This window comes from Ceratotherium simum, chromosome 24, assembly GCF_057802395.1.
Source record: "Ceratotherium simum simum isolate JZ-2026a chromosome 24, ASM5780239v1, whole genome shotgun sequence".
NCBI lineage: Eukaryota > Metazoa > Chordata > Mammalia > Perissodactyla > Rhinocerotidae > Ceratotherium > Ceratotherium simum.
Window position 1 is genome coordinate 32,922,816 of NC_141923.1, and position 25,368 is coordinate 32,948,183.

The 25,368-nt window shown below is 38.1% G+C and overlaps 1 protein-coding gene across 1 annotated transcript; it reads left to right on the plus strand.

The window, feature by feature from the left end:
• Positions 1 to 1,179: 1,179 nt before the first annotated feature.
• On the plus strand, positions 1,180 to 25,368 carry COX16 (cytochrome c oxidase assembly factor COX16). Its single transcript, XM_004426300.3, has 4 exons — positions 1,180 to 1,389; positions 5,882 to 5,953; positions 23,462 to 23,524; positions 25,005 to 25,368. Exons 1-4 carry the CDS (start codon positions 1,189 to 1,191, stop codon positions 25,119 to 25,121), a joined length of 453 nt encoding a protein of 150 aa, XP_004426357.2. The 5' UTR covers positions 1,180 to 1,188; the 3' UTR covers positions 25,122 to 25,368.

Sequence of the window (25,368 nt, forward strand, 5' to 3'; positions counted from 1 at the left end):
AGCCGCATTTTGAAGATGTATAAGTTCATGGAATACTCAGGGAATATCTCCCCCAGGATGGAGTATGGCATGAATGAGGTACAGTGGCGGAAAATGCAGGCCAAGGTCATATTACAAAGGGCCTTAAATTCCTTGCTTAAGAAAAATAGAGTGACTACTGTAGGCAAAAGGTGGGAGAATCTCATCATTGTTTATGCCTGGTAGATAACTTTCAGCAGTGTGGAAGATGGACTTGAGAACTACAATTAAGGGTTTTTGTTTTGTGTTTCATATTTGACCCGGTGGGCCTATTGATCTGGGTGTTATTGGAGCAGCCTAAAGGTAGATCTGGAGTTTCTCCTTTGGAGACCACTTAGGGGCGACTTTGATAAGTAGAAAGATGATAAGGGATTAAACCAGGAACATTTCAGTGGCAACAGAGGCAGAGACAGATGGAAAGATTTCAGGGATAGCAAGGGAAATGTTACTCCATGTCACCTGCACTCTGTACTATTATCTCATCTCAAAAAGTAGGTGACAGGTGAGGCATTCTCTGACTCACCCTGCCAGATGGCACATACAGGGGCTGCTTCCTAAACTATCACAGTACTTAAGACACACGTTCATTTGTGTGCCCATAGATTGCCAGCTTCTTTAAAGCAGGATATCTTTTCATCTGTGTTTCTCGAGTCTTCTAATGACCCTCAAAAAGGTGTTGCCAGATGGTTGTTAAATGAGTGGACAATAGGCATTCATAAACGACTAAAGATTACTGGCTATTTCACAGTAAAAGCACTAGCATTAAAGGTTCAATGACAGCAAGACACTACACTGATTACCATTCAAACTAACCTTTCGTGGTAATTTATTTCTAAAAATCTTTATTAAGCTGCTAAACTTCTCATGCTACAAATAGCCACAGAGGCTAAAGTACTAGCTCCCAAGTAACCCTTTTTCCTTAGCTGATTTATCGAGGGGCAGTGTGCAAAGAAGCGTTCTAAGAAGATGCTGGTCAAGACCCAGAACGTGGGGCGTACCGTTTCCACATCAATTGACGATGACTACCAACACGACTTAAATCCCTAAGTCCCGATGGCAAGCCAGCGTACCGGAACCAAAGCGCTGACACTCCAATTTCCGGGCGGACGCGCGTGTACGTTACGACGGATCGATTGCTTTTGCCTGGCGGAGGCCTATCAGGGCAGGACCATGCACCGGGAGGCTAAGGCGAGGGGTGAGTCCAGCACGTCCTCGCCTGGGAGGAGGATTGGGCCGCTGAGGTTCGGGAGGCCGCGCTGGGCCCGTTTGGCGGGGCGTCCGAGCGGGTCGGAGAGTTCAGTCATGTTTGCAGACGCGGTGAAGCGCGCCTTGCGCAAGAACAAGACCCTTCGCTACGGAGTCCCCATGTTGGTGAGTGCAGGGAGGAAAAGCGTGGAGGCGGGTTTCCGTGAGGGGCGGGACCTGAAGTTTGGCTGATCGAAACTGCGGGCGTCAGTCGTACCTCTGGCGAGGGCCAGCAGCCTGGGCCAGGAGGGGGCTGGCGGTAGGTCGAGAGCTGTTAGGCGGTCCTGCTAGTCTTCTCGCCGCGGGAGTGAGGTCTCGAGTTCCCCTCTTACCTTCGCTGCTAGTTAGCAGGCTGTGCTTCAGAGAGCCGTGTCAGAACCAGATTTTAACCCACATTTGGATGATTGCTAAGCTTGCCTTTGTTTCCCCCGCCACAGCTTGACAGTAGTCGGGATCATCGAGACTAGATGTATTTACTTAATTTAACCACAATTTCGGGCATCTCTGTTTCAGGTGCCTAATTTGTGAGCTGGCTTCGTTTTTCCAGGGTGGTGTTATTAGTTAAATAAAACCTTGTGAATTGAATGTTTAGCACGGCGCCTGCCACATTGTAGCAGCCCTCAAAAGGTTGCTGAATTATAGTTGATATTTTTAAAGCACATTGAAAGTAGTTTTGGTGTGTATATATTTGCGCCCAGTCCCACACTGAGTTCCCTGAAGATCCCATTCGTCATGAAGATTCAGGTTGAGGTTGACATAACACCAACCAGAGTTGGAATCCAGCCAGACAGTTCCCCTTACTTACAAGTTGTTTTGCTTCAGCAGGCCTTGATATCATAGTAAATGTAACTATTTAAATAAATCATGTGGACAAATGCCATTTAAAAAAATACAGAATAGTTTATTTGGTATGATTTTGGTACAGGTGAAGTTACCAGCTTGTGCTTTTAAGCAGGAGTAAATGAAGAAGCAACCTTAGAAAAGTGATGAGTTTTTTACTCATCTTTGATGAATCTGGATTTTTAAAAAATCTTTGGAAACTCCTTTTTATATGTATTTTAAAAAGTTTAAAGAAGACTTTGTCTTTTTAAGATAATGTAGTAATTATATTTGTGTAGATGACAGAGCATGTGTAAAAACTGTCCTCTGCAGGTTCCTCTGCCCCCCAAATGGAGGTCCATTCAGAAGCATTGTGATTGTGGTGACTAACTTGAAGTCACCTGCTTGTCCCAATGGAAGCCAGTTTGATTTTGTTTCTTACTTTTCAAAATCATCAAAGTCAAGGTCTTAAAACAACTACTATTGAAGTATCTTCTAGGGGTTCCTCATTGGTTTTATTTCATGGAATGGAAAGTACCACAGTAGCCTTCTTGCCAAGTGTGTTACTCTATACTGCTCTCTATGTCTATACTGGACCTAGGGCATCATGTTTCAAAATATGGGTCCTAAACATATAAGTAATTTTGTAGAGGAAAATGTTGAATTCATTAAGTCTTCTACTTTAGCAGGCAGTCACCATGCTTAGGTTTAGCTTGTAGGCAGTAGCCTACTATTTGGGGCTTTCTTTCCCATGATAATTTAGGCTCCAGAGCCCTTGCGGTGCTGATTTGGTCTGCTTTGTTCACCTGGTGCTCGCTTCATCACTTCTAGGAGTGGAATGTTAGTAATCAACGTGTAAATGTTTTTAAAGATGTAGGATTGATTGAGATCACGTAAGATGTTAATGTAGACAGAGAAGACCAAACATTGTGCCCTGGGATACTCCAGCATTTGAGAGTTGGGGTGCACAGGAGGAACCAAAAAAGGAGACTAGGAGGGATTCTCAGTGAGGCGAAAGAAAAACCAGGTTTACGGGAAGAGGAGGAAAGTGTGATCAACTGTGTCAAATTTTGCTTGTGAAATAAGATGAGAACAGAAATTTAACCATTGGATTTAGTAACATGGATGTCATTGATGGTTGGAATGGGTCTAAGAGAGTGGGAGGAGCAGCCAGCATAGACAACTCATTTGAGAAATTTTACTGAAGATAGGAACAAAGAAATAGGATTGTAACTGGTGGGGAAGTGAGGTCTAGAGAAGTTTGTTAATAAGATGGGGGAAATAATAGCATTTTTTACGATGAATCATGCAGTAGTGAGCAAGATTTTGATGATATGGGAAATGGGAGAATTGACAAAGCAGTTTCCTTTGGTAGATAGGATGATACGGGATCTAGTGCACAAGTGAAGATATTTAGTTAGGAGTGTAGCTACTATAGTAATGAGTGTTAGGTGGTGCAATGCAGTTATGATGCTAACTACCGAGAATTAGTGCAGACTTCACAGATTAAGGGCACAGTCCTCCATAGAACTGCCCTTACGTTAGACCCCAGCTGAAAGCTCTGAGATTCTTAGGGCACCTGTGCTTCTGACCAACTGGTTACAAATTCGAGGCTTCCTATTATGCCCTCAGGTTCAACAATTCACTAGAATGACACACAGAACTCAGGAAAGCACTATACTTATGATTATAGTTTTATTATAAAGGATGCAAATTAGGAACAGCCAAAAGAAGGGACCCATAGGGCAAGGTGTGGGAGCGTCCCAAATGCAGAGTTTCCATGTTTTCTTCCCATGGAATCAGGGCATGCCACCCTGCCAGCACATTCATGTGTTCACCAACCAGGAAGCTCAACCAAGCTTCAGTGTCCAGAGTTTTTTATTGGGGTTTCATTTTCTGGGTATGGTTGGTTGAATCATTGGCTGTGTGACTGAACTCAGTCTATAGCCCTCCTCTCCTCCCTGGACATCAGAAAGTCAGGTTGATATCGCGTGGCTCAAAGCCCCAGCCCTCTAGTCACAAGGTTGGTCATTCCAGCGTGGTCAGCCTCTATCCTATAACTATCTAGGGGCCCATCATGAGTCACCTCATTAGCATAAATTCAGATGTGGTCCCAGGGGCGCATTGTGAATAGCAAAGATACTTCTGTCACTCAGGAAATTCCAAGTTAGTAGCTCCCTCCCAGGAACCTGGGACAAAGACCAGACAAATTCTTTATTATTTATAGTGACATGTGGGTACTGTGATTTCAGTAGTCCACGAAAGAGATGTTGGTGGCCTGGCCTACAGTATTAGAAGAGGATATGGTCAGAAATTGTCAGATTCAAGAAATATTTTGAAAGTAGAGGTGACAGAACTCAGGGATGGATTAGCTGTGAGATGGAATGAGAGGAGCTAATGATGACTCCAGAGAAGTTGGTTTGAGTAATTGGGTGAAAGGAATCGACATTTACGGGGCTGTGTAAGATTGGTTAGGGGCAGGTTGGGGCAGAAAGAGTGTTGGGGTACAAAAATCAAGAGAGTTTTTAAAAAAATTAATTTGTATATACCTGTTAGACTTTCAAGTGGAGATGTCAAATAGGAGGGCAGGTCTTTAGTTCAGTGGGATGTTTTCCATTGAAAATGTACATTTGAAGGTTATTAGGTTATAGAGGCTATTTACATCCACAGAACTGGATAACGTCACCTAGGGACTCAGTGTTGGTTGTCAGTAGGTAGAAGAGGTGAGAAGACTGAGCCTTTTGGGATACTCCAACATATTGAGGTTGGGAAGGTGAGGAAGAATGAATAAAAGGAGACCGAGAAGGAATTAGGAAAACCAGGGGTGTGTCTTTTCATTGAAACTAAGGGACAGAAGTTATTTTACTTACGCAAAGAATTCTTATACGTTGACGTTGCAGGTATTAGCTGCTTATATGTAACACATTTTGCCTGATTTTTTGTCTTTTGATTTTATGTTGTTTTCATTTATTTTTCAGGATAGACACATAAAATTTTTATGTGGTCAGATTTATTGGCTTTTGAAAAATGCATAGCCTCAAGGTTTTGTAGTATTCCAACTTCAAAATTATAAAATTTTGTATTGTACAATGTTTTATATCTTTTTATATTTCTTTAATTTGTAATATTGTTGATATAAAAAGGAAGGTGGGGATCAAACTTTATTTTTTTCTAAATTGCTAGACTTTTGCAGCTTTAAGATGAGGGATGAAAGCCCATTAGATTATTAGAGGAGATGATAAAACAGCAATGACAATTCAAGGGATCTTTTAAGGTTTACCACATATTGAGAAGTGTGGCATATTTCATGAGATTCTCTTTTCACTTGGTAAGAAAATGGAAAAAATGCTGTACAATTGGCTTATTTTGCAAAATCATAAAATTGAAAGAATTCTGATCTTAAAGAAACAAGGCCAGCATTTTATTCCTGGCTCTACCCAGTGTAATCATGGGCAAGTTGTTTAGTTGGCTGTCCTTCAGTTTCCTCATCTATTAAATGTTTTTTTTTCCCTTAGCTCATAGGTCTTTTGTAAGGATCAACTAATGAAATGCTTGTGATGATGTTATTTAAACCATAAGGTCGAGTACAGATATGGGGTACTGATTTTGGTAGTTGATAATGTTTCCCAGTGACAGTATATACTCCATCTACTCTGAACAGATGAATGGTAACTCACCAGGGGAAATAATCTATAGGATTTTGTATAATCTGTCACTGTTGGTATTTAGAGAAGTAATCTATAGATAGACTGAATTCTGCCCTTGTATTTTGTTTAATTGTTTCCTTTCTTTGTTTCAGTTGCTGATTGTTGGAGGTTCTTTTGGTCTTCGTGAGTTTTCACAAATCCGTTATGATGCTGTGAAGATTAAAGTAAGAACTGTAATTAGAGTTTGACGTGTGTCTGTGTATAGGTGTGTTTTGGTTGAGGAGACGTGTATATTGAGTATACTAAGCAGTCTGAGATTTGTCTTGCTATTCAAGACTGATATATGATCTTTGGGCTCTTCTTATTCTTTAAAATAACAGTAATGATCACATGGAAGTGAATCATGAAGTATAAAGAATTTAGTAATCCTTCTCCTTACTCACTAGAAAATTTGCAATACTGTTAGCTTTCTCTGACAAAATATGCTCTGGTGTAGTTGTTTTTAGGATTTAGAAGGGACTAAAGAACATGGGACAACAATTTCACTCCACTTTATGACTCCAATTATAAATTGGCTATTTCATATTAATACCAGTAATTTTATAAGTTATATTGATATGTATCTTTAGTAACTAATACTAAAAGAAAGGAAAATTATTTTTCATTATAATGATACCTATCTTTTTATAGGTATGCCTTTGGGTAAGACTATACTAATTCCTTATGTATATATATTATTGTCTCACTTTTACAGGTGAGGAAATGGAGGCTCAGAGAGTTTAAGTAACTTGCCTAAGGACACGTGGTTACTTAGAGGTAGAGCTAGGATTCCCACTCTCTGTGATTACATGATTACTGTCAGATTCAGGCCAAGTGTTATGTAAGAACTCTGGTTAATCCCTTCGGAAGTGTGTAGTTTTTGTTTGTGGGGCACATCTGATATTTGAGGCTTTTTCTATATGTGTATATATATAATGAAATATATATATTTCATTAGCAGACCGCAGCAATATTGGAGGGAAAGTAAAGAGTATTAAAGGCCTATTCAGTTTTCTCAGTTAATTTTAGGGTTTAAGAGAAACACCAACTCCAGCTAGTCTTAAAGATGGCAGGTATTAGAGTAAATATTACATTTAAAATGAATATATAGTTGTATGAGGGAATAGAGCAGTTATCAATTGTGTTAAGAAGCTTCTGTTAGCATTCCAATTATTTTATTAAGGAATTTTTCGCTTTCCCTTTAAGATGAAAATTATAATAATCTGACTTTTGGAAGTGAAACAACAGGTACATATTTGAAAAATAATTGAATATTTGTCGTGTGTTAGAGCCTACAGATAAAGTTTCAAGAAACTGGTTCTTACAAAGCTTCTAGCATAATCAAGGCTGGAAGACATCTAATATAAAAATGTACCCAAAAATATAACAATGCCCAGTAAAATGCTATATTAGAATTTTGCATAAAACATTACTAGAACTTCCAGGAGAGGCATACAGTTTAGACTTGAGAGGCGGGTATCAGAGAAGGTTTGCTAGAGGTATCAACCTTTGATTAAGGCTTTAAGAATGAGTAAGAGTTAGCTAAATGGTAGATATGATTAATATTCTATAAACTAGAGGGAGTATTAGGCATATGGTCAGATTTTCAATTTAGAAATATCTCTGGCAGTGGAGTACAGGGTGGTTGGGGATTGGGGGAGCAATAGGAGGGAAGAGATTGCTTCAATTGGAGATGAAGAGACCTGTTAGGACGCTTTGGCAGTAGTATAGATGAACAAAAATGGAACCTAAAATAAAACATTTGCAATGAAGATAAAAATGAATGGGTTCCAGGAAAACTTTTAGCAGCAAACTGATAGTATTTGATGACTAATGTGATGATTATAATATAAAAATATGAATAAGTCTCAGCCTGAAGTTTTGGTTTTGAGAACTAGATAAATGGTGGTGTTAATCACTCAGTTAAGGAGAGAGATTGAGGAAGATTGTGATAACAGGAAAGGTCTAGAAGATGGAGTCAAAGAGAACAGAGTTAGGTGAAGTTGAGAGAATGAGGTTCATTGAAGTTGAGAGAACAAAGTTGAGAGGATGGAAGTTGGTCAGGGTCTGTGGAAGGAGGCTGAGAGGACAGAGTTCAGGTGAGAAACATCAGAGGACAAGACCTACTGAGGTTGAGAGGTCCAGGTTGGTTGATGTTGAGAAGTCAAACTCAGGTGAAGTCAAGAGTCAGCATTTGGATGACGTTGAGTTCAAACAAGGTAGAGAGGATGAGGTGGACTAAATCTGAGAGGGAGTGAGAGGTTAACACTGGTTGAGGTTGATAAGGGTTGAGAGGTGAGAGTGATACCGGCTCAAGACAAGGTTGACATAAGGGAAGCCATATTGTAGAAAAGAAAAACTCTGTGGTAACTTTGGATGACCTCTGACAAACTAACCCAGCTGGATATGCACCCTCTAGGAGATCTAACTGCTCTGTAGATTTTACGACCCCTGCTTCTGCATGTAGCTCCCAGCTGCGATAAGATGATAACTTCGTTTTTATGAGTTCCTTAGGAATGTGATGACACCCGAACAGTGAGTCTATGCTGATAGCGATCATCAGTGAAAACTGAAAGATCTGGTGTGGCACTCCTAGTCTGTAACACCAGAAGGTCAACATTCCTGACCCCTTCCCCAGTAACCCAATGGCCTATATAACTGCTGTAAGATTTCGTGCCCCCTTAAGATGGTTCTTTTGGACATGAGTCAGCCTTCTTCCCTTGTGCTAGCAAGCTGTAATAAAAAAGTCCTTTTTCTCCTACCACCTTGCATCTTGACTATGGGCATGTCTTGTGGTGATCAGAAGGCCCCACATTGGGTGGTAACAAGAGTAAGGGTGAGCCAAGAGGGCAAGATTGCTGAGGTCAGGAAGATTCACAACTGGCATTGAGAGGACAGATCCAGTTGAGAAGGACCAAGAAAGGATAAGTTCAGTTGAGAAGTTTTGAGAAGGGTGGAAAAAGACAGTATTGATTCCGAGTGACCAGACATCTTAGTTTGCCTGAAACTGTCCTGATTTTAGGACTGAAAGTCTGGCATCCCCGGACACAAGAATTCCTGCTTTTCAGTCATGGTTGTGCAAGGTTGAAAGAAAAGTACAGAACTCATGAGGTAGGCTAAAAAAATAAGCTGACACCAGTACCTTTTAGTTTTAGTGTGAAATAGATATGACAGTTTCTCTGCCTTCCTGAGTGGCCGTTGCTCTTTTTCCTCCTGCCTCCTAATGCTGATGACCATGGATCCACAATAATAGAGCATCCATTGTTGCATCACTCCAAGTGATGTGACTTAAGTGTGCAGTTAAGTGCATCTTAATCCTGGGTATTAACAGTCTTTTTTTTTTTTTTGACTTTGCTTGTCTGTTGTACTTTGTAAGGAAAATTGTGCTGGTTTAATTTTTAACATTGTAAGTACCATGACCATGTTTTCTAAGATTCAGATAATGAAAATGAGAACAGTTACAATACTAATGCCAGTATGATCCAGACATCACTGAAAAAGAAAGCTAAGTGACTATGTTATTTTAATGACAGATGGAAGGACACATACAACTGGATTAGGGAGTTAAATCACCCAAACAGAACATATTGCAAAATATGCAGAAAAGAACGTGAGGTTGGGCATGGTGGAGACGGGGATGTGAAAACACATATGAAGGAAGACTGAATCTCACAGGTCCAGAATGAGACAGGCAGGTACTTGGAAATCAATCAAAAGTTTACTCATCTCCCCAGAAAACACCAGTGCTCAGTTGAAAATAGCAGCTGCTGACTTAGTCGTGCATACCACACTAACGAGAACATGCATTATCATGCTGTTCCCTTGATTGGTCTATGAAACTGAGTCAAGTTACATTTTTCTGATTCAGAGGTTAGAACTAAATCCTGTGGGCAAACAGAAGAGGAAATTTTGGCAGCAGGTGCGTTGACCCCCTACAGTATAGAGCTGATTCTATTAAATCTTACCAAGGGTGGTGCTTTCTAAGTAGTCAAGTGAGGAACTGAATCATGGCTACAAAAAATGTTCACCTTAGCTCTTAGGTGCTCTGATTTGAAAATGAAGTTTCAAATTGTCTTCTGATTTTTTTGAAGATTTTAGTGAAACCATGGGAAACAAAAACCAAAAATTGTTGATATCTTGTCAGATGTTGCTTTTGCCCAATTTTCTGTCTGCTTCCTTTATGGGACTCCAATCCAGATGTATATTAGACTCTATAACTATGTCCAACATTTCTGTTATGCTTTTTTTATGTTTTATTTTTCTCCCATCTTTTCAATTTTAAGTTGTATGTTTTCCGTTGTTCTAACTTGTCATCACTAAACCTGTCGTTTGCTGTGTCCAATCTCTTATTAAAGTCATCCGTTGATTTTGTGATTTCAGTTACAGTATTTTTTAGTTTTGAAATGTACATTTAATTCATAATTATATATTGTAATATTCTGGCGAGATCTTCCATGAAGTCATATTTTTATTTTTTTCCTTTAATATCTTGAATGTGTATGAATCATAGCTACTTTAAAGTCCTATCTCCAACATAAAGATCAACTATAGATCTGCTTTTATTGTCTCATTTTTTTCTCTTGGTTTTTTGTTATGTAGTCTTTTTTTTTTTAATAATTTTATTTATTTATTTATTTTTTTCCCCCAAAGCCCCAGTAGATAGTTGTATGTCATAGCTGCACATCCTTCTAGTTGCTGTATGTGGGACGCGGCCTCAGCATGGCCGGAGAAGCGGTGCGTCCGTGAGCGCCCGGGATCCGAACCTGGGCCACCAGCAGCGGAGCGCGCACACTTAACCGCTAAGCCACGGGGCCAGCCCTGTTATGTAGTTCTGTCTTGGAACGTGGCTTGTAATTTTTTTTTAATTAAATATTAGATGTTTGTAAACAACTGTAGAGATTCCAGATGGTATTGTTTGCCTCCAAAAAGGGTTTATCCTTTTTTCTGCTAGGCAGGTAGAGTAGGAGGCTGACCCTCTCCAGGAGGGAGCCAGCTCATGGCTTGACTGCAGTTTAGGCATCTCTGCTTTTTCCCTATTCCTAGGGCATGACCCTACGTGGCTTTCTATTGGGACTCCAGGAAATTCAGCTTTACTTTTCAGCGATTTCCAGCCTTGTTGTATACTCTTGCCTTATGCAGTTTCAGAATTTAGGGTGTATTCTCAGTGGGATCCATGTTGGATATTTAAGACCCTTGATCTGTCTTTTTGTCACTATAGTCCTGTGTGATGGTTTCTCTAACTCCCAGGAGCAGCTTCGTTTCAAGCCTTGATTCTTATCCTGTAGCTGTTTCAGATTTGGCAAGTGTACCCAGGGCAGAAATGGGCTTTCAACTCTCAGCTCCTGTGGCACCCTTCCCCTGGTGGGTCTTAACCTCTTAAACCCCAAGAGACTGCAGGTAGTGGTTTTTTTGGTGGCGGTGGTTTTTGATTTTGCAAATTACTTTGACATCATTGGACACATTTGTAATCCTATTTTGTACAGAAAATGAAGGCACAGGAAAATGGTTTATCAAAATGTTATACAATAGAGTGGTATAGGGGTTTGGTTAAATGTATGCTAGTAAGGCAGGAATTGTACAATTGCACACTATCAAAAATCAGCACTGAAAATCGCTTTAAAATCACGCAAAGTACAGACATATCATCTCTCAATAGTATAACCAGTTTTTTTCCCCCACCAGCATTTGGTTATTTGCCATATTCTCAGTTGAAACCATATGAAGGAGTTAACTTGTGTTTTAGGTTTTATTCCCTTTACATACATTCAATGATTAATATAGTAATTCATTATTTCATTTCTTTGATTGTGAAATATAGTACAGAAATCAAGGAGCGCATTCAAAATACATGAACAATAATGAATTATTATAAACTGAACACCCAGATAGCGACTGTCAATGTCAAGAAGTAGAAAATTATTAGCACTCAAGCATGCTCCTCTCTCCATGCCCTCTTCTTGCCCCAAGGATAAGCATTACCATGCTTTTTATAGTAATTACTTCATTGCTTTTACTATTTCAGAATACATCCCAAAACACTATAGTTAATTTTCTTTGCTTTGAATTTTGTATCAGTGAAATCATACATATTCTTTTGTCTTCCTTTTTTTTTTTTTTTGGTGAGGAAGACTGGCCCTGAGCTAACATCTGCCAATCCTCCTCTTTTTGCTGAGGAAGACTGGCCCTGGGCCAACATCCATGCCCATCTTCCTCCACTCTACATAGGATGTCGCCACAGCATGGCCTGACAAGCAGTTCATCAGTGCGCACCCAGGATCCGAACCAGCGAACCCCAGGCCGCCACAGCGGAGTGCGTGCACCCAACCACTTCCACCATTGGGCCGGCCCCTTGTCTTCCTTTTTTTTGAGGTGTAATTTATATATAACATTAGTTTTAGGTGTACAACCTAATGATTCAATATTTGTATATATTGCAAGACGATCACCACAATGTCTAGTTAACATTTATCACATACACAGTTAAAAAAATTTTTTTTTCTTGTGATGAGAACTTTTAAGATTTACTCTCTTAGTAACTTTCAAATATACAGTACAGTGTTATTAACTATAGCTGCCATGCTGTACATTACTTCCTCATGACTTATTTATTTTATGACTGGAAGTTTGTAGCTTTTGACCCCCTTCACCTGTTTCCCCACCGCCAGCTTCTGGCAGTCAGCAATCTGTGTCTGTGAGCTCAGTATCCATGAGCTCAGTTTTTGTTGTTGTTTTTTTTTTAAGATTCCACATGTAAGTGAGATGATACAATATTTGTCTTTCTCTCTCTGACTTATTTCACTTAACGTACTGCCCTCAAAGTCCATCATGTTGTCACAAATGGCAGGATTTCATTCTTTTTTATGACTGAAGAATATTCCATTGTATATATATACCAGATATTCTTTATCCATCCATCCATCAATGGACACTTAGGTTGTTTCCATATTTTGGCTATTGTAAATAATGCTGCAGTGAACATGCGGGCGCGTTTATCTTTTTTTGAGTTGCTGTTTTTGTTTTCTTCAGATAAATATCCAGAAATGGAATTGCTGGATCATATATTAGTTCTATTTTTAATTTTTTGAAGTACCTCCATACTGTTTTCCATAGTGGCTGCACCAATTTACACTCCTACCAACAGTGCACAAGGCTTCCCTTTTCTCTACATCCTCACCAACTCTTGTTTGTTATTTCTTGTCTTTTTGATAATAGCCATTCTGACATGTGTGAGGTGACGTATCATTGTGGTTTTGATTTGCATTTCCCTGATGATTAGTCATGTTCAAGCATTTTTTCATGTACTTGTTGGCCATCTGTATGTCTTTGGAAAAATGTTTATTCAGATCCTCTGCCCATTTTTTTTATTGGATTGTTTGTTTTTTTGCTATTGAGTTGTATGAGTTCTTTATATAATTTGGATATTAACAGATATCCTTATCAGATATATGACTTGTAATTATTTTCTCCCATTCAGTCTGTTGCCTTATCATTTGGTTGATTGTCTGACTTTTTTTTCAATATTATGTGTGTGAAATTCACCTATGTTTTAGCTCTAAATTCAGGCGTCAACAAGCTTTTCTTGTAAGGAGCCAGATAGTAACTGTTTTAGGCTTTGTGAGCTATAGACTCTTTTACAACTACTCAACTCTACTATTGTAGCATGAAAGCAGTGTAGACAAACATAAACAAATGAGCATGGCTGTGTTCAAATAAAACTTTATTTACAAAAACGGGTGTTAAACTGGATTTGGTCCATGGGCCATGCTTGCCGACCCCCTGATTTCTTCATTACTATATTGTATTCCATTAAATATACCATAATTTGTCCATTTTACTGTTGATAGACATTTGGTTGATGTCCAGTTTTGGCTAGTGAAAATAATGCTGCTATAATCTGTTAAATAAAATTCAGCCGAGTAAATTTGAAGATCTAATTGGCTTTATTAAACAATTCATGAATCAGGCAGCATCCCATCTACAATTAGAAGGCCACTCCAGGGGGTTGTACAAAATAGAAGGTTTTTATAGGAAGAATAGGGTCAAGGGAGCTATTAGCAAAAGAAAAGAAAGGATTATTTTTAGGCCAGGACATGTTCTTTTTTGCAGAGAAGGGACAGGCAAGGGTTTTATCTTGTAGATTGCCTCTTCTTTCTCTGGGGGATCAAGAGGGCCTACGTGACAGATTATTCCATTGGTGCTGACTGGAAAATTCCAGATTTGTTGATTAAGATTTGCATTTCTTGGAGAGGTTGAAACTGCAATTAAGTTATGTGTTAAACCTAGGTTTGGTATTGTGGGCTTTAGCATGAGTGATGCTGTTTTGGGCTGGTGGTTTTCTCTTTAACAGAACATATTTTCCATATTTCTCTCATTGCACATGTACAAAAAAGAAATTGTTAGGTTATAGGGTATGTGTATCATACTTGACCTTTATTTGAAAATTTCCAAACTCTTTTTCAGAGTCAATGAATCAATTGTAGGGGAGGAAAAATAATTTTCCCTTTACCCTTCTAGATTCTTGGCTAAGAACTCCCTGTAAGAAAAGGCTAACAAGAGAAGAACAAACAGAAGTTTAATAACATGTATACCTCCTGTATACATGGGAGATACCCAGAAACCTGAGCAAAACTCTCCCCAAAATGGCCCAAGCGGTCACCTTAAATACCGTCTTCAACTCAAGACAAAAGAGGGATGTTGGGGGTTGGGGGAGCCAGTTATGGGAAGTTACCAGTAAAACAGTAAAAGCACGGTAAATAGGGTAAGATTGTTATGTAGATTTAAGTGGGTGCCTTCTCATTAATAAGAGTTTCTTGTGATTTAGAGTCATCATTCTCTGTACAGAGAGGTAGACACCCTTACAAATAGAGATTTCCTCTATAAATGTACATGTCCCTTACAAAAGGGTAACTTCTACTGGTTCTCAGAGCTTCTCCTCTGTCTGCTGTTTCTTAAACAACCAGCTCAAGATAATCCTTATGCTAAAGGAGCATATTTTGGGGTGTCATATTCTGCTCCCCTTCACAATCTACACTGCCCATAGTTTATTCTTCCCAAGGTTCCAAATACTTGCCAATACTGTAACCACAGGCCCACTAGGACCAGTTTGAATGGACCCCAACTCTTATCAACAAAGTGATTAAGAGTTGTTTTTCAGAAAATTTGGAAAGTCACATAGCCAGAGCATGCACAGAAGAGGACATCTTGACCTGAAATGACACTGGAACTAAAGATTCCATATGGAACCAAAGGACTGGGACATGATCGGAACTTGAAAGTCAGACTTTCATCAGAGGCGAGGGGTCCATTGTCTAGGAAGGTCTGGTGTTAAAGCCCTTCCACACCTTACCATAAATGTCTAAAGCACTCCAATCAAAACCTGCCCCACCAGCATCTCCACGTACCAGCTGTTCTCCCTAACCTCTTAAATTTCACCTCAAATACTGAATCAGGGAGACAGATCTGAGAACTTTTGCCTCTTGTCTCCTTGCAGGTCAACCTCACACTAAAGCCTTTTCTCAAAAGCTGATGCCTTAATAATTGGGGTTTTTTAATGTACACCGGGCAGAGAACCCCACTTGTGCGGTAACAATACTTGGTATTCTAGAGTGGTTTTTTTTTAGACTATTTTGGTGTATGTGTTATAAATTATCTAGTTATTTCTTGAATTTGAATTTTTCTTGGTGACTAATGAGGTTGATCACTTTTCATATGTCTGTTGGTCATTTATGTTTCCTTTTTTGTGTATCCTCTATTGTGATGTTTCAGGTCTTGGTTGCTCTTTTTTTTTTTTTACTGGGATGTTGGTTTTTTTCTTTTTGTTTTATAAGATTTCTTTATACATGCCAGATTATAAACCTTTTAGTCTTCCCTCTTAATGGTATCTTTTGATGAACAAATTTTCTTAAGTTTAATGTAGTCTATTTTATTCCTTTTTTACTTTATGGTTACTTTTTCTTTTTGTCTTTTTATGAAAAATTATTACTCTAAAATATAAACATTTTTCTATGTTATTGCTAAAAACTTTGTTTTTGCCTTTTATATTTGGGTCTACATTCCATCTGGAATTGATTTTTTTGTATATGGTATGAGGAATTGTGATATTGTGATTTATAAGAAATATGTATGTGGTTATTCTTGGCAGGGAGCTCCTAAAACCCTTGAAATTTCCTAAGTGATGAGAGCAATCAAGGTGTCTTTTGTTATGTTAACGAGGTGACTTTTGGAATGTCCCTGGGTAACCTAAAGATGGGAGCTGGTTGCCAGGGGAGTCAACCATGTGATCAGAAGGTTAAAGCTTTCAGTCCCACCCCCTGACCTCCAGGGAAGGAAGTGGGACTGGAGGTAAAAGCAATTGCCGATGACGATAATGTAATCAATTGTGCCTATGTAATGAAGCCTCCATAAAAACCCAAAAGGATAGGGTTCCGACAGCTTCCTGGTTGGTGATCACGTGGAGGTGCCAGGAGAGTGGCCCACTCGGAGAGAGCATGGAAGCTCCAAGCCCTCTCTCCATACCTGGCCCTATGCATCTCTTCCCTCTGGCTGTACCTGGGTTATACCTTTTATAATAAACTGGTAATCCAGTAAGTAAAATGTTTCTCTGAGTTCTGTGAACCACTGTAGCAAATTAATTGAACCTGAGGAGAGGGCATTGGAACCTCCAATCTATAGCCAATCAGTCAGAAGTACGGGTGACAACAGTACAGGTGTCTGAAGTTGGGGGAGGGGGCGGTCTTATAGGACTGAGCCCTTAACCTGTGGAATCTGACACTATCTCCAGGTAGATAGTGTCGGAATTGAGTTAATTGCGGAATTGAGTTAATTGCTTGGTGGTGTGAGAAAAACACACAGTTGGAGGAATGTTTTCCCTAATGTAGGTAACAAGTTGTCCAAGCACCATTTACTGACAATAACATCTTTTTCTTCCTGCTCTTCTGTGCCTATTTTGTCATAAGTCTGTTTCAGGCCTGTGTTCTGTTGGGTTAGTTTGCAAATTACACTGTGGTTTTCAAGTTAACTTTGCATTCCTGAAATGAACTCAGTTGATCATGGTGTGGTGTGTTTTTGGTACATTGCTGAATTCTTGTTATAGTGTTTTCTTTAGGAATTCCGCGTTAGTGAAATTGGCCTATTCTTTTCTCTTACTGTCTTTTCAAGTTTTGATATCAAGGTTATGCTCACCACATAACTAGAAGATTTTTTGTTACATTGGTATTATTTCTTCCTTAGTAGAATCCACTGGTAAAGCCATCTGAACCTGGAGTTTTCTTTGTGTGAGGTTTTTAATTACAGATTCAACTCTTTATAGGTTATAATACTATTCAAATTGTTTATTCTTCTTCTGTTAGTGTTGGAAAGTTGTATTTTTCTATGAATTTGTCCATTTTGTCTAAAATTTCAAGTTTGTTGGCATAAAGTTATTCATGTTATCCCAGGATGTATTTATTGCACATAGAATTTATGTTGATACCCTTTTCATTTTGAATACTCTTTTTGTGACTTGTCTTTCTTCTAAGTCAGTTTCACCTGAGATTGATCAACAGCTTTTGGCTTTGTTGATTCTTCTGTCATGCATTTGTTTTACCATTAGTTAATTTTTGTTCTTTATTTACTTTTTCCTGTGGGTTACTTTTCTTTTTTTTTTAACTTTATGAGGCAGATTCTTCACTCCTTCCCTTTCCATTTTCTTTTGTAATATATGCTTGTAAGCTGAAGAATTTCTTTTTAAGTATGGCCATAGCTGTGTCATGCAAGTTTTAATATGTAGTATGTTCATAATCATTCAGTTTTTAAAAAATTTTCGTTTATGCATGAGTTATTGAGGAGGAGGAAGACTATCCTCTACCCACTCTGGATCCTTTCTAGCTGGGCTACAAATTAAATTGACATGAGACCGAATAGCAGGAGAAAACCAAACAAAGCTTTATAACATGTATACATGGGAGAGACCTGGAAAAACTGGGTAACTTGACAAAATGGCAGAGGTGCTCATCTTAAATAGCATATTCAGGTAAAGACAAAGGAGGATGTTGGGAGTGGGGGAAGTCAGCTATGGGAGACTACCAGAAAAGCACAGTAAACAAGAATATGCAGATTTGAGTCCTTGCCTTCTGCACTGATAAGAGTTTCTAGAGATAAGGTCATCCCCCCCTTCTTCCCAGTACAGAGAGGCAGATACCTTTACAAATGGAGATTTCCCTTACAAATGTAAATGTTTGGTAAACAGAACTTTGATTAAGAATGGGCTGGGCAGGGACCCTCCCAGTCTGTTGATACCCAGAGTTATCTATGGTGATGGCCTGTCCTGGGGACAGGCCTTCTATCTTAAACCCTTTTAGGCAGTTAGTGGTGGTGGTGGGGGTGTCAAAGTTTCTTTCTGAGTCTTCTGAGTCTTTATTGTCTTCAGCTCGAAATAATCTGCATACCAGAGTGGCACATGTTGGGGTGGCCTACCCTGAACCCCATCACTGTTTAGAAATATTTTTCCTTAATTTATAAACATGGGATTTTCTAGTTAGTATTTTTTGTTGATTTCTAACTTAAGTGCATTGTGATCAAAGAAATATTTTTGAGTTCATTCTTTTCATATTTGTTGAGACTTGCTTTAAGACCCAACACATGATCAGTTTGTATAAATGATGTGTGCTTGAAAAAAATGTATATTTTGCAGTTGTTGGGTACGTAATAAAAGTTTATGTATCCATTTGGTCAAGTTTGTTATTTGTGTTTTTCCAATTTTCTGTACTGTTGACTTTTTAAATCTGTTCTGTTACTGAGAGAATTGTGTTAACATCTCTCATTGTGACTCTGTCTATTTCACCATGATATTTAATGGTGCATATAAGTTCAGAATTGTTACATCTTCCTGGTGAATTGAATTTTTATTATAATGAAGCTTTGTTTGCCAATAATGCTTTTTCCCCTTAAAGCCTATTTTGTTGGATATTAGTATGGCTTCACTAGCTTTCTTTTTAATCTCAGCCTTTCTGTAAACTTAAGTTTTTACATGTATCTCTTACAAACAGAATGTATGTTTTTAATAGTCTTGGTTTTTAATGGGATCATTTAATGTAATTTTTTAATATATTTGGGTTTAAATATACCTTTTTATGTAATTTTTTATATATTTGGGTTTAAATATACCTTCTTTTTATGTACTATTTGTTGCAATTATTTCTTTTTCTCTTTTTTTAGGTCCTCTTTTGGATTACTAATACTTTATTATTTTGTTGTAGTTCTGTTAGTTTGGAGGCTATACTTTTATTCTTCCAGTAGAGGTTATACTAGAGATTATTGTGTTCTGTAGTTTTTGTTTTTCCCTTCTACTGTCTTGGTCTTGAGGGGGAGCAGAATGTGCTACCCCAGAAAGTGCCACTTTGGCATTTGGATTGTTTTGAGCTAAAGGCAGTTAAGACCCAGCAGGCTCAGGAAAAGCTTTTTACCCCTCCATTAACTGCTAAAAGAATTTAGATAGGAGGCCTGTGCCAGGAAGAAAGCTATTACCAGAGACAACATTTGTTTTGTTTTTTTTTTGCTGAGGAAGCTTGGCCCTGAGCTAACATCTGTTACCAATCTTCCTCTTCTTTTTGCTTAAGGGAGATTTGTCCTGAGCTAACATCTGTGCCAGTCTTCCTCTGTTTTGTTATGTAGGTCACAACCACAGCATGACTGATGAGTGGTGTAGGTCCGCACCTGGGATCTGAACCCGTGAACCCAGGCTGCCGAAGTGAGTGCACCAAACTTAACCACGGTGCCACAAGGCTAGCCCCCAAAGATAACCTTGTATATGAGAAAGACTTATCTGCATGGCATGGCAAACATTTGTTTACCAAACATTTGTTCTTCTCATCTTCCTGTGAATTGTCTTCCTCCGTTTTGGAACCCAAGACCTCTACTCCCTTTCTCCTCAGCTCAGGATGGTATATAAGCCTCAATTGCCTGACTGCCTGTGACTCTCGTGTCTTTGTGGGGCTCCCATACATACATAATTAAATTTGTTTTTCTCCTGTTAATCTGTCTTACGTCAATTTATTTATTTATTTATTTTATGATTAAGCCCCAAACCTTGTTTTTTTTTTTTTTTGTGAGGCAGATCAGCCCTGAGCTAACATCCATGCCAGTCCTCCTCTTTTTGCTGAGGAAGACCAGCCCTGAGCTAATGTCTATTGCCAATCTTCCTCCTTTTTTTTTTTTCCCCCTTTTTCTCCCCAAAGCCCCAGTAGATAGTTGTATGTCGTAGTTGCACATCCTTCTAGTTTCTGTATGTGGGACACCACCTCAGCATGGCCGGACAAGCGGTGCATCGGTGCACGCCTGGGATCCGAACCCAGGCCACCAGTAGCAGAGCGCGCGCATTTAACTGCTAAGCCATGGAGCCAGCCCCCACGTCAATTTAATTATTAGGCCAAACAATGAACCTAGAAGGGAAAAAGGGAAAATTTTTCCTCCCCAACAGTCTGGTTTTGGTATCAGTATAATGCTGGCTTCATAACATGAGTTGGGAAGTGTTCCTTCTTTTTTTTATTTTCTGTAAGAGATTGTGTAGAATTGGTGTTACTTCTTTAAATATCTTATGGAATTTGCCAGTGAAACTATCTGGGCCTCAAGTTTTCTTTTTCAGAATGTTTTTAGCTGTAAATTCAATTTTTTAAGTAGATAACACTATTCTGGTTATGTATTCCTCTTTCTCTTACATTTTCTAATTGGTGTTTACTTGAGTAAAGAAACCCTATTGATTTTGTATGTGGATTTATGCACTTTGATTTTTGTGTGTTGATTTAGCCACTTTGTTGAATTCTCTTAACTGTGCTCATAGTAAATATTCTTTTATTTATTTATTTATCTTTTGCTGAGGAAGATTAGCCGTGAGCTAACATCTGTGCCCATCTTCCTCTATTTTGTATGTGGGACGCCGCCACAGCATGGCTTGATGAGCGGTGCATAGGTCCGCACCCAGGATCCGAACCTGTGAACCCTGGGCTGCCACAGTGGAGAGCAGGAACTTAACCATTATGCCACCAGGCCAGGCCCAGTAAATATTCCTAATAGAGAAACATTAGAAGCATTCCCATTAAAGCTAGGAACAAGAAAAGAATATCCATAGCTGTAGCTACCTTTTACTACTATTTTGGAGGTCATAGCCTGTATAATCAAACAGCAAAAAGAAATAAATGGTATGAAGTTTAGAAAGAAAGAAATGAAAATGTCATTATTATGCACAGATGAAATGTTGTTTACTAAGAAATTTGTCTACTTACGAAGATTAAAACTATTAGAATGAAAAAGACAGTTCAACAAGGCAGCTTTTCACTTCTAAGTACTTAATTTTCACTTTGATTTCCTCTTTAACACGTTAATGTATTTTAAAACCTTTCAGCTTTCGTATATAGGGATTCTTCCTGCAAATATCTTTTTTCTATTGATTTTAAGTGTTATCAATTATAGTCAGTGAATATGGTATGTATGACAATATTTTTTACATGTGAATTTGCCTAGTTTTCCTTTCTGCCCCAGAACAAGTTTAATTTTATAAATACCTCGTGTGTATTTGAGGGGAAATGGCAATCTAAATTTGCTGGGCTCAAAATTCTATATATACCTATTAGAAAAAGCTTGTTAATTATTTTACTCATATCTTCAATAATCATGATTATAATCTGCTTAATCTATTAGTTACTGGGAAAGGTGTGTTAAGCTCTTCTAGTATGTTTTGTGTATTTGTTTCTTATATTTTTATGCATTTTGCTATGTAAATTTCAAAACAGTGTAGTCACATAATATTTTATAGTTCTAATATCTTCTTGAAAAATTGCTTCATTTATCAATATAAAATATTACCTTTTGATGCTATTTGCCTTGAATTCTGTTTTGTCCATTATAAATGTTGCTATTTATTGATTTCCCTACCCCCACTAGGTTTTTTTTTGTGGTATATCGTTTTTGTAACCCTCTACCTTCAACCTTGTGCTTTCTTTTTTTTTTGTTTGTGCATTTCTTGTAAGTAGTGTATAGCTGGATTTCTAAAAATTTCAGTCAGAAAATCTCTATTAATAGATTAATTCAGCATTTACTGGGATTATTGATATGTTTGTATATATTTCTACCTCTCAAAACAGTGATTGAGAAAAAATCAATTAGAAGCCATTAAAGAAGAAAAGAGAAAATAGTAAACATAAAATTGAGATTCAAAGTAATCCTCTCTCAATATCAACATAGATATAATTTCATCTCATTTTAGCATTTGAGGTTGCTTGTGAGCAGTCTTTTTTTCTAATTCTTGTCCTTTCGTAAGGTCTTTTCATTCTTTTTGCTTTCGAGATTTTCTTTTTATCCTTGATCTTCTAAAGTTTTACTATTACTTGATTGAGAATGGGCTCTTTTTGTTTTGTTGTGGTTTTTATTGTGTTTTTTCAATCTGATAACTCATGTCCTCTCTCTATATTATATATTTAATTACTGATGAATTATTTAATTATTGCCCTTCCTCCATGCTCTTTGTATTCTAATTCTAAAACCCCTAACAGACATATGTTAGAACTTTTGGATCTAGCTTTCATAATATACTTTTTCTTTCATTCATCCCAGTGCTTTCCAGAATGCTTCATTGTAGAATGCGTCATTCTAGTGGAATCCTTAGGTTGTATTTCTAGTGTACTAATTTGGTCTTAAGCTGTGTTCAGTCCCTATTCTGCTATTCATTTATTTTAATTTGGGTTTTGTTGTTTGTTTATTAATTTCAGCAATCACTTTCTTCTTTCCTAAAGACTTTGCCACAGATAGCTAACATGGCATCAGCTCCTGTTTACCACTATGGAATCTTGTCTTATTTTTTCTTAGATACTTCTTTCTTTCTGGTATATGGGAGTTGTTCTTTTTTGTTTTCAAGAGCAGCATTATATTTATTAGTATTTTTATATCATTTCTCTGTAAAAACACCATTTAGGATGGTGGTTAATAGCATGGACCTGGAGGCAGAGAGCCAAAGTTGAAAGCCAACTTCTGCCTTTTTGACAAGTTATTCAAACTCCCTGTGTCCCATTGTCCTTACCTGTGATCATAATACTTATCTCATAGGTTTTTGTGAGGATTAAGAGATAATAAACGTCAAAATGCCTGGCACATAACAAAATGCCTGGCTGATGGGGAGGTGACCATCAGCCCCTTGGACTACCAGACCACTTGCCCCAGGGCCCCAAAAGTGTTAAGTCTGGAGCTGTCCCTCCTCATATCCACCTGGCATTAGAGGGAGAGGATATGATGCAGAGTCTCCCAAAGTTCAGGCTGTACTGCTGAACATTCGGAGTGGCGCTTTGAGCTCTTGACACCCTCCTGCTCCTCAGGAAACCGCATCCACATGGTGACAGGTCTGGACCCCCAAAAGCTGATCAGCCTGCACACACTGGAGCTTCGGGGGAACCAGTTGGACAGCACCCTGGGAATCAACCTTCCTAAGCTGAAGAACCTCTTCCTGGTAGCTCACAGGCTCAATGTTAATAAGTAAATCTTAGCTGTTGTTAGTTGTGGTGGTAGTGATGGTACATTAGTTATCATCGTGTGATTGGATGGATGGTGGAGACTTTTCCGTGTGTTTGTAATCCGCCATACCATCCCAGCTATCCCCTTTGTAACTTTTTGAATTGAAAATTGAATCTAACAGACTTAAATAACTTATGGTTCCTCTTTCTTTTCTACAGATTGATCCTGAATTAGAAAAGAAACTGAAAATGAATAAAGTATCATTGGAATCAGAGTATGAGGTGCAGTACGTTAATATAGTCTTTCTTTTATAACAATCTTCTTAGTTAGTGACTGGTTCTATCTGCCTTAAGGTAAACTTAAATTATTACCAGTGCAGAAGAAAATTATTTACCTTGAACATATGGTATTGGGACAACTATGTAGTCATTTAAAAAGAGAATAAAGATGGATCTGTATTTTATCTACTATAAATGAATAAATTCTAGATGGATCAAGAATTTAAAAATAAAAAACAAAATGCTAAAAGTACTAGGAGGAAAAAAAGGAGATTCTGTTTTGTGGTCTTGAGTCAGAAAAGCCTATTTAAGTGTGATAGAAAACCCAGAAGCTTTAAAAGTAAAGATTGATGAGTTTGTGCATAAAAATTAAAAAGTTCAGCCTAAAAAATGTAATGTATATAAAGTCACTAGTTAAATGAGAAATCCTAAAAATGTTGTTTATCTTATCATGATAAATTTATTTATTTATATATGAAGAACATCTACAAATCGATATGTAAAAGTTCAACAACTCAGTCAGTAGGAACGTGGGCAAAGCATGTAAAGAATTCAGAGAAAAGGAAATAAATATCATTCTTAAACATAGGAAGAGATGCTCAACTTATAATAGGAATGTCAGTTAAAATTATAATAAGGTGTCATTTTACACCCATCTGGTTAGCAAAAATAAAGACTTTAACAGCACATTGTATCATAGGATGTAGTGAAGGGAGGGTGTTCTCCATCTCTTATAGTTTGTTCATTTTTTATATGAAAATGAATGAAGATCTATGAAAGTTACCATCAGGGTGGTGTCAGAGGGTGAAGAAACGTTTGTGTTCTCTTTTGTCCTGCCTTCCTTCCTGTGCTTGAGAGACACTTCACACCAACTGAAGGTGGATGATGCAAACTGGAGTTGAAGCTAGTTTTTATTGCCCAAAGGGACTTTGCTCCTGGCAGCTATGGAGAGTCTTCTTATTCTTAAGCCCAGGCCCATTTCTCAGGTGCAGGACAAATCATCTTGTTCTCTTTTCTTCCTTCTAGCAGACTTCAGGGTCTCCACCTTTGTTCTTTTCCTCTCATTTATTACCGTCACCCATGCTAACCTGTGCTGGTCATTATTATGCTGGATCAGCCTCAGGAGTTGGACTTTTGTCTTCCCAGTTTCTTCCCTTTCTTTGTGCTCTCAAAAATAAAGCATGTAGACTCTTTTTCTGTTTTAATACTTTTATTCTTAAGGGGAAAAGATAGGCATTAACATCAATAGCAAGCAAGAAAAATTCCAAATCCTAAGAAATATGAACATTTATTCAAATGTTCATATGAAACATTTCTTCAATTATTATGCTTGATATGCAGTTGATTTATTTATTAAAATTATAATTGAGGGCCTGTTGGATTCTGTCTACTCAGTTATTTATTCATTCATTCAGTGATGTCCTAATCAAAGCCACAGGGCTCCTACACTAATATATATACTTTAATTTTTGTGGCTCTATAGAAAATAAAGGACTCCGCTTTTGATGACTGGAAGAATATTCGAGGACCCAGGCCTTGGGAAGATCCTGATCTCCTCCAAGGACGAAATCCAGAAATCCTTAAGACTAAAACAACTTGACTATGCTGAGTCTTTCTTTTTTTTAAATAAAAATATTATCAACTGGAATTCTCATTTCTGCTCCTATCCAGTGGGAAAAAAATTTCAGACCTGCAGAAGCCTGGACGTGAGTAATTCAGTGGTAGATGATCTTGATAAAAAGTCAAGTAGAGGTTTTTATACTTCCCAACTCTGCCATTTGCAAATGAAAGTAACAATGTTGACTACATATATTTTATACTGCTGAATAAAAATGTGAATATTGCTA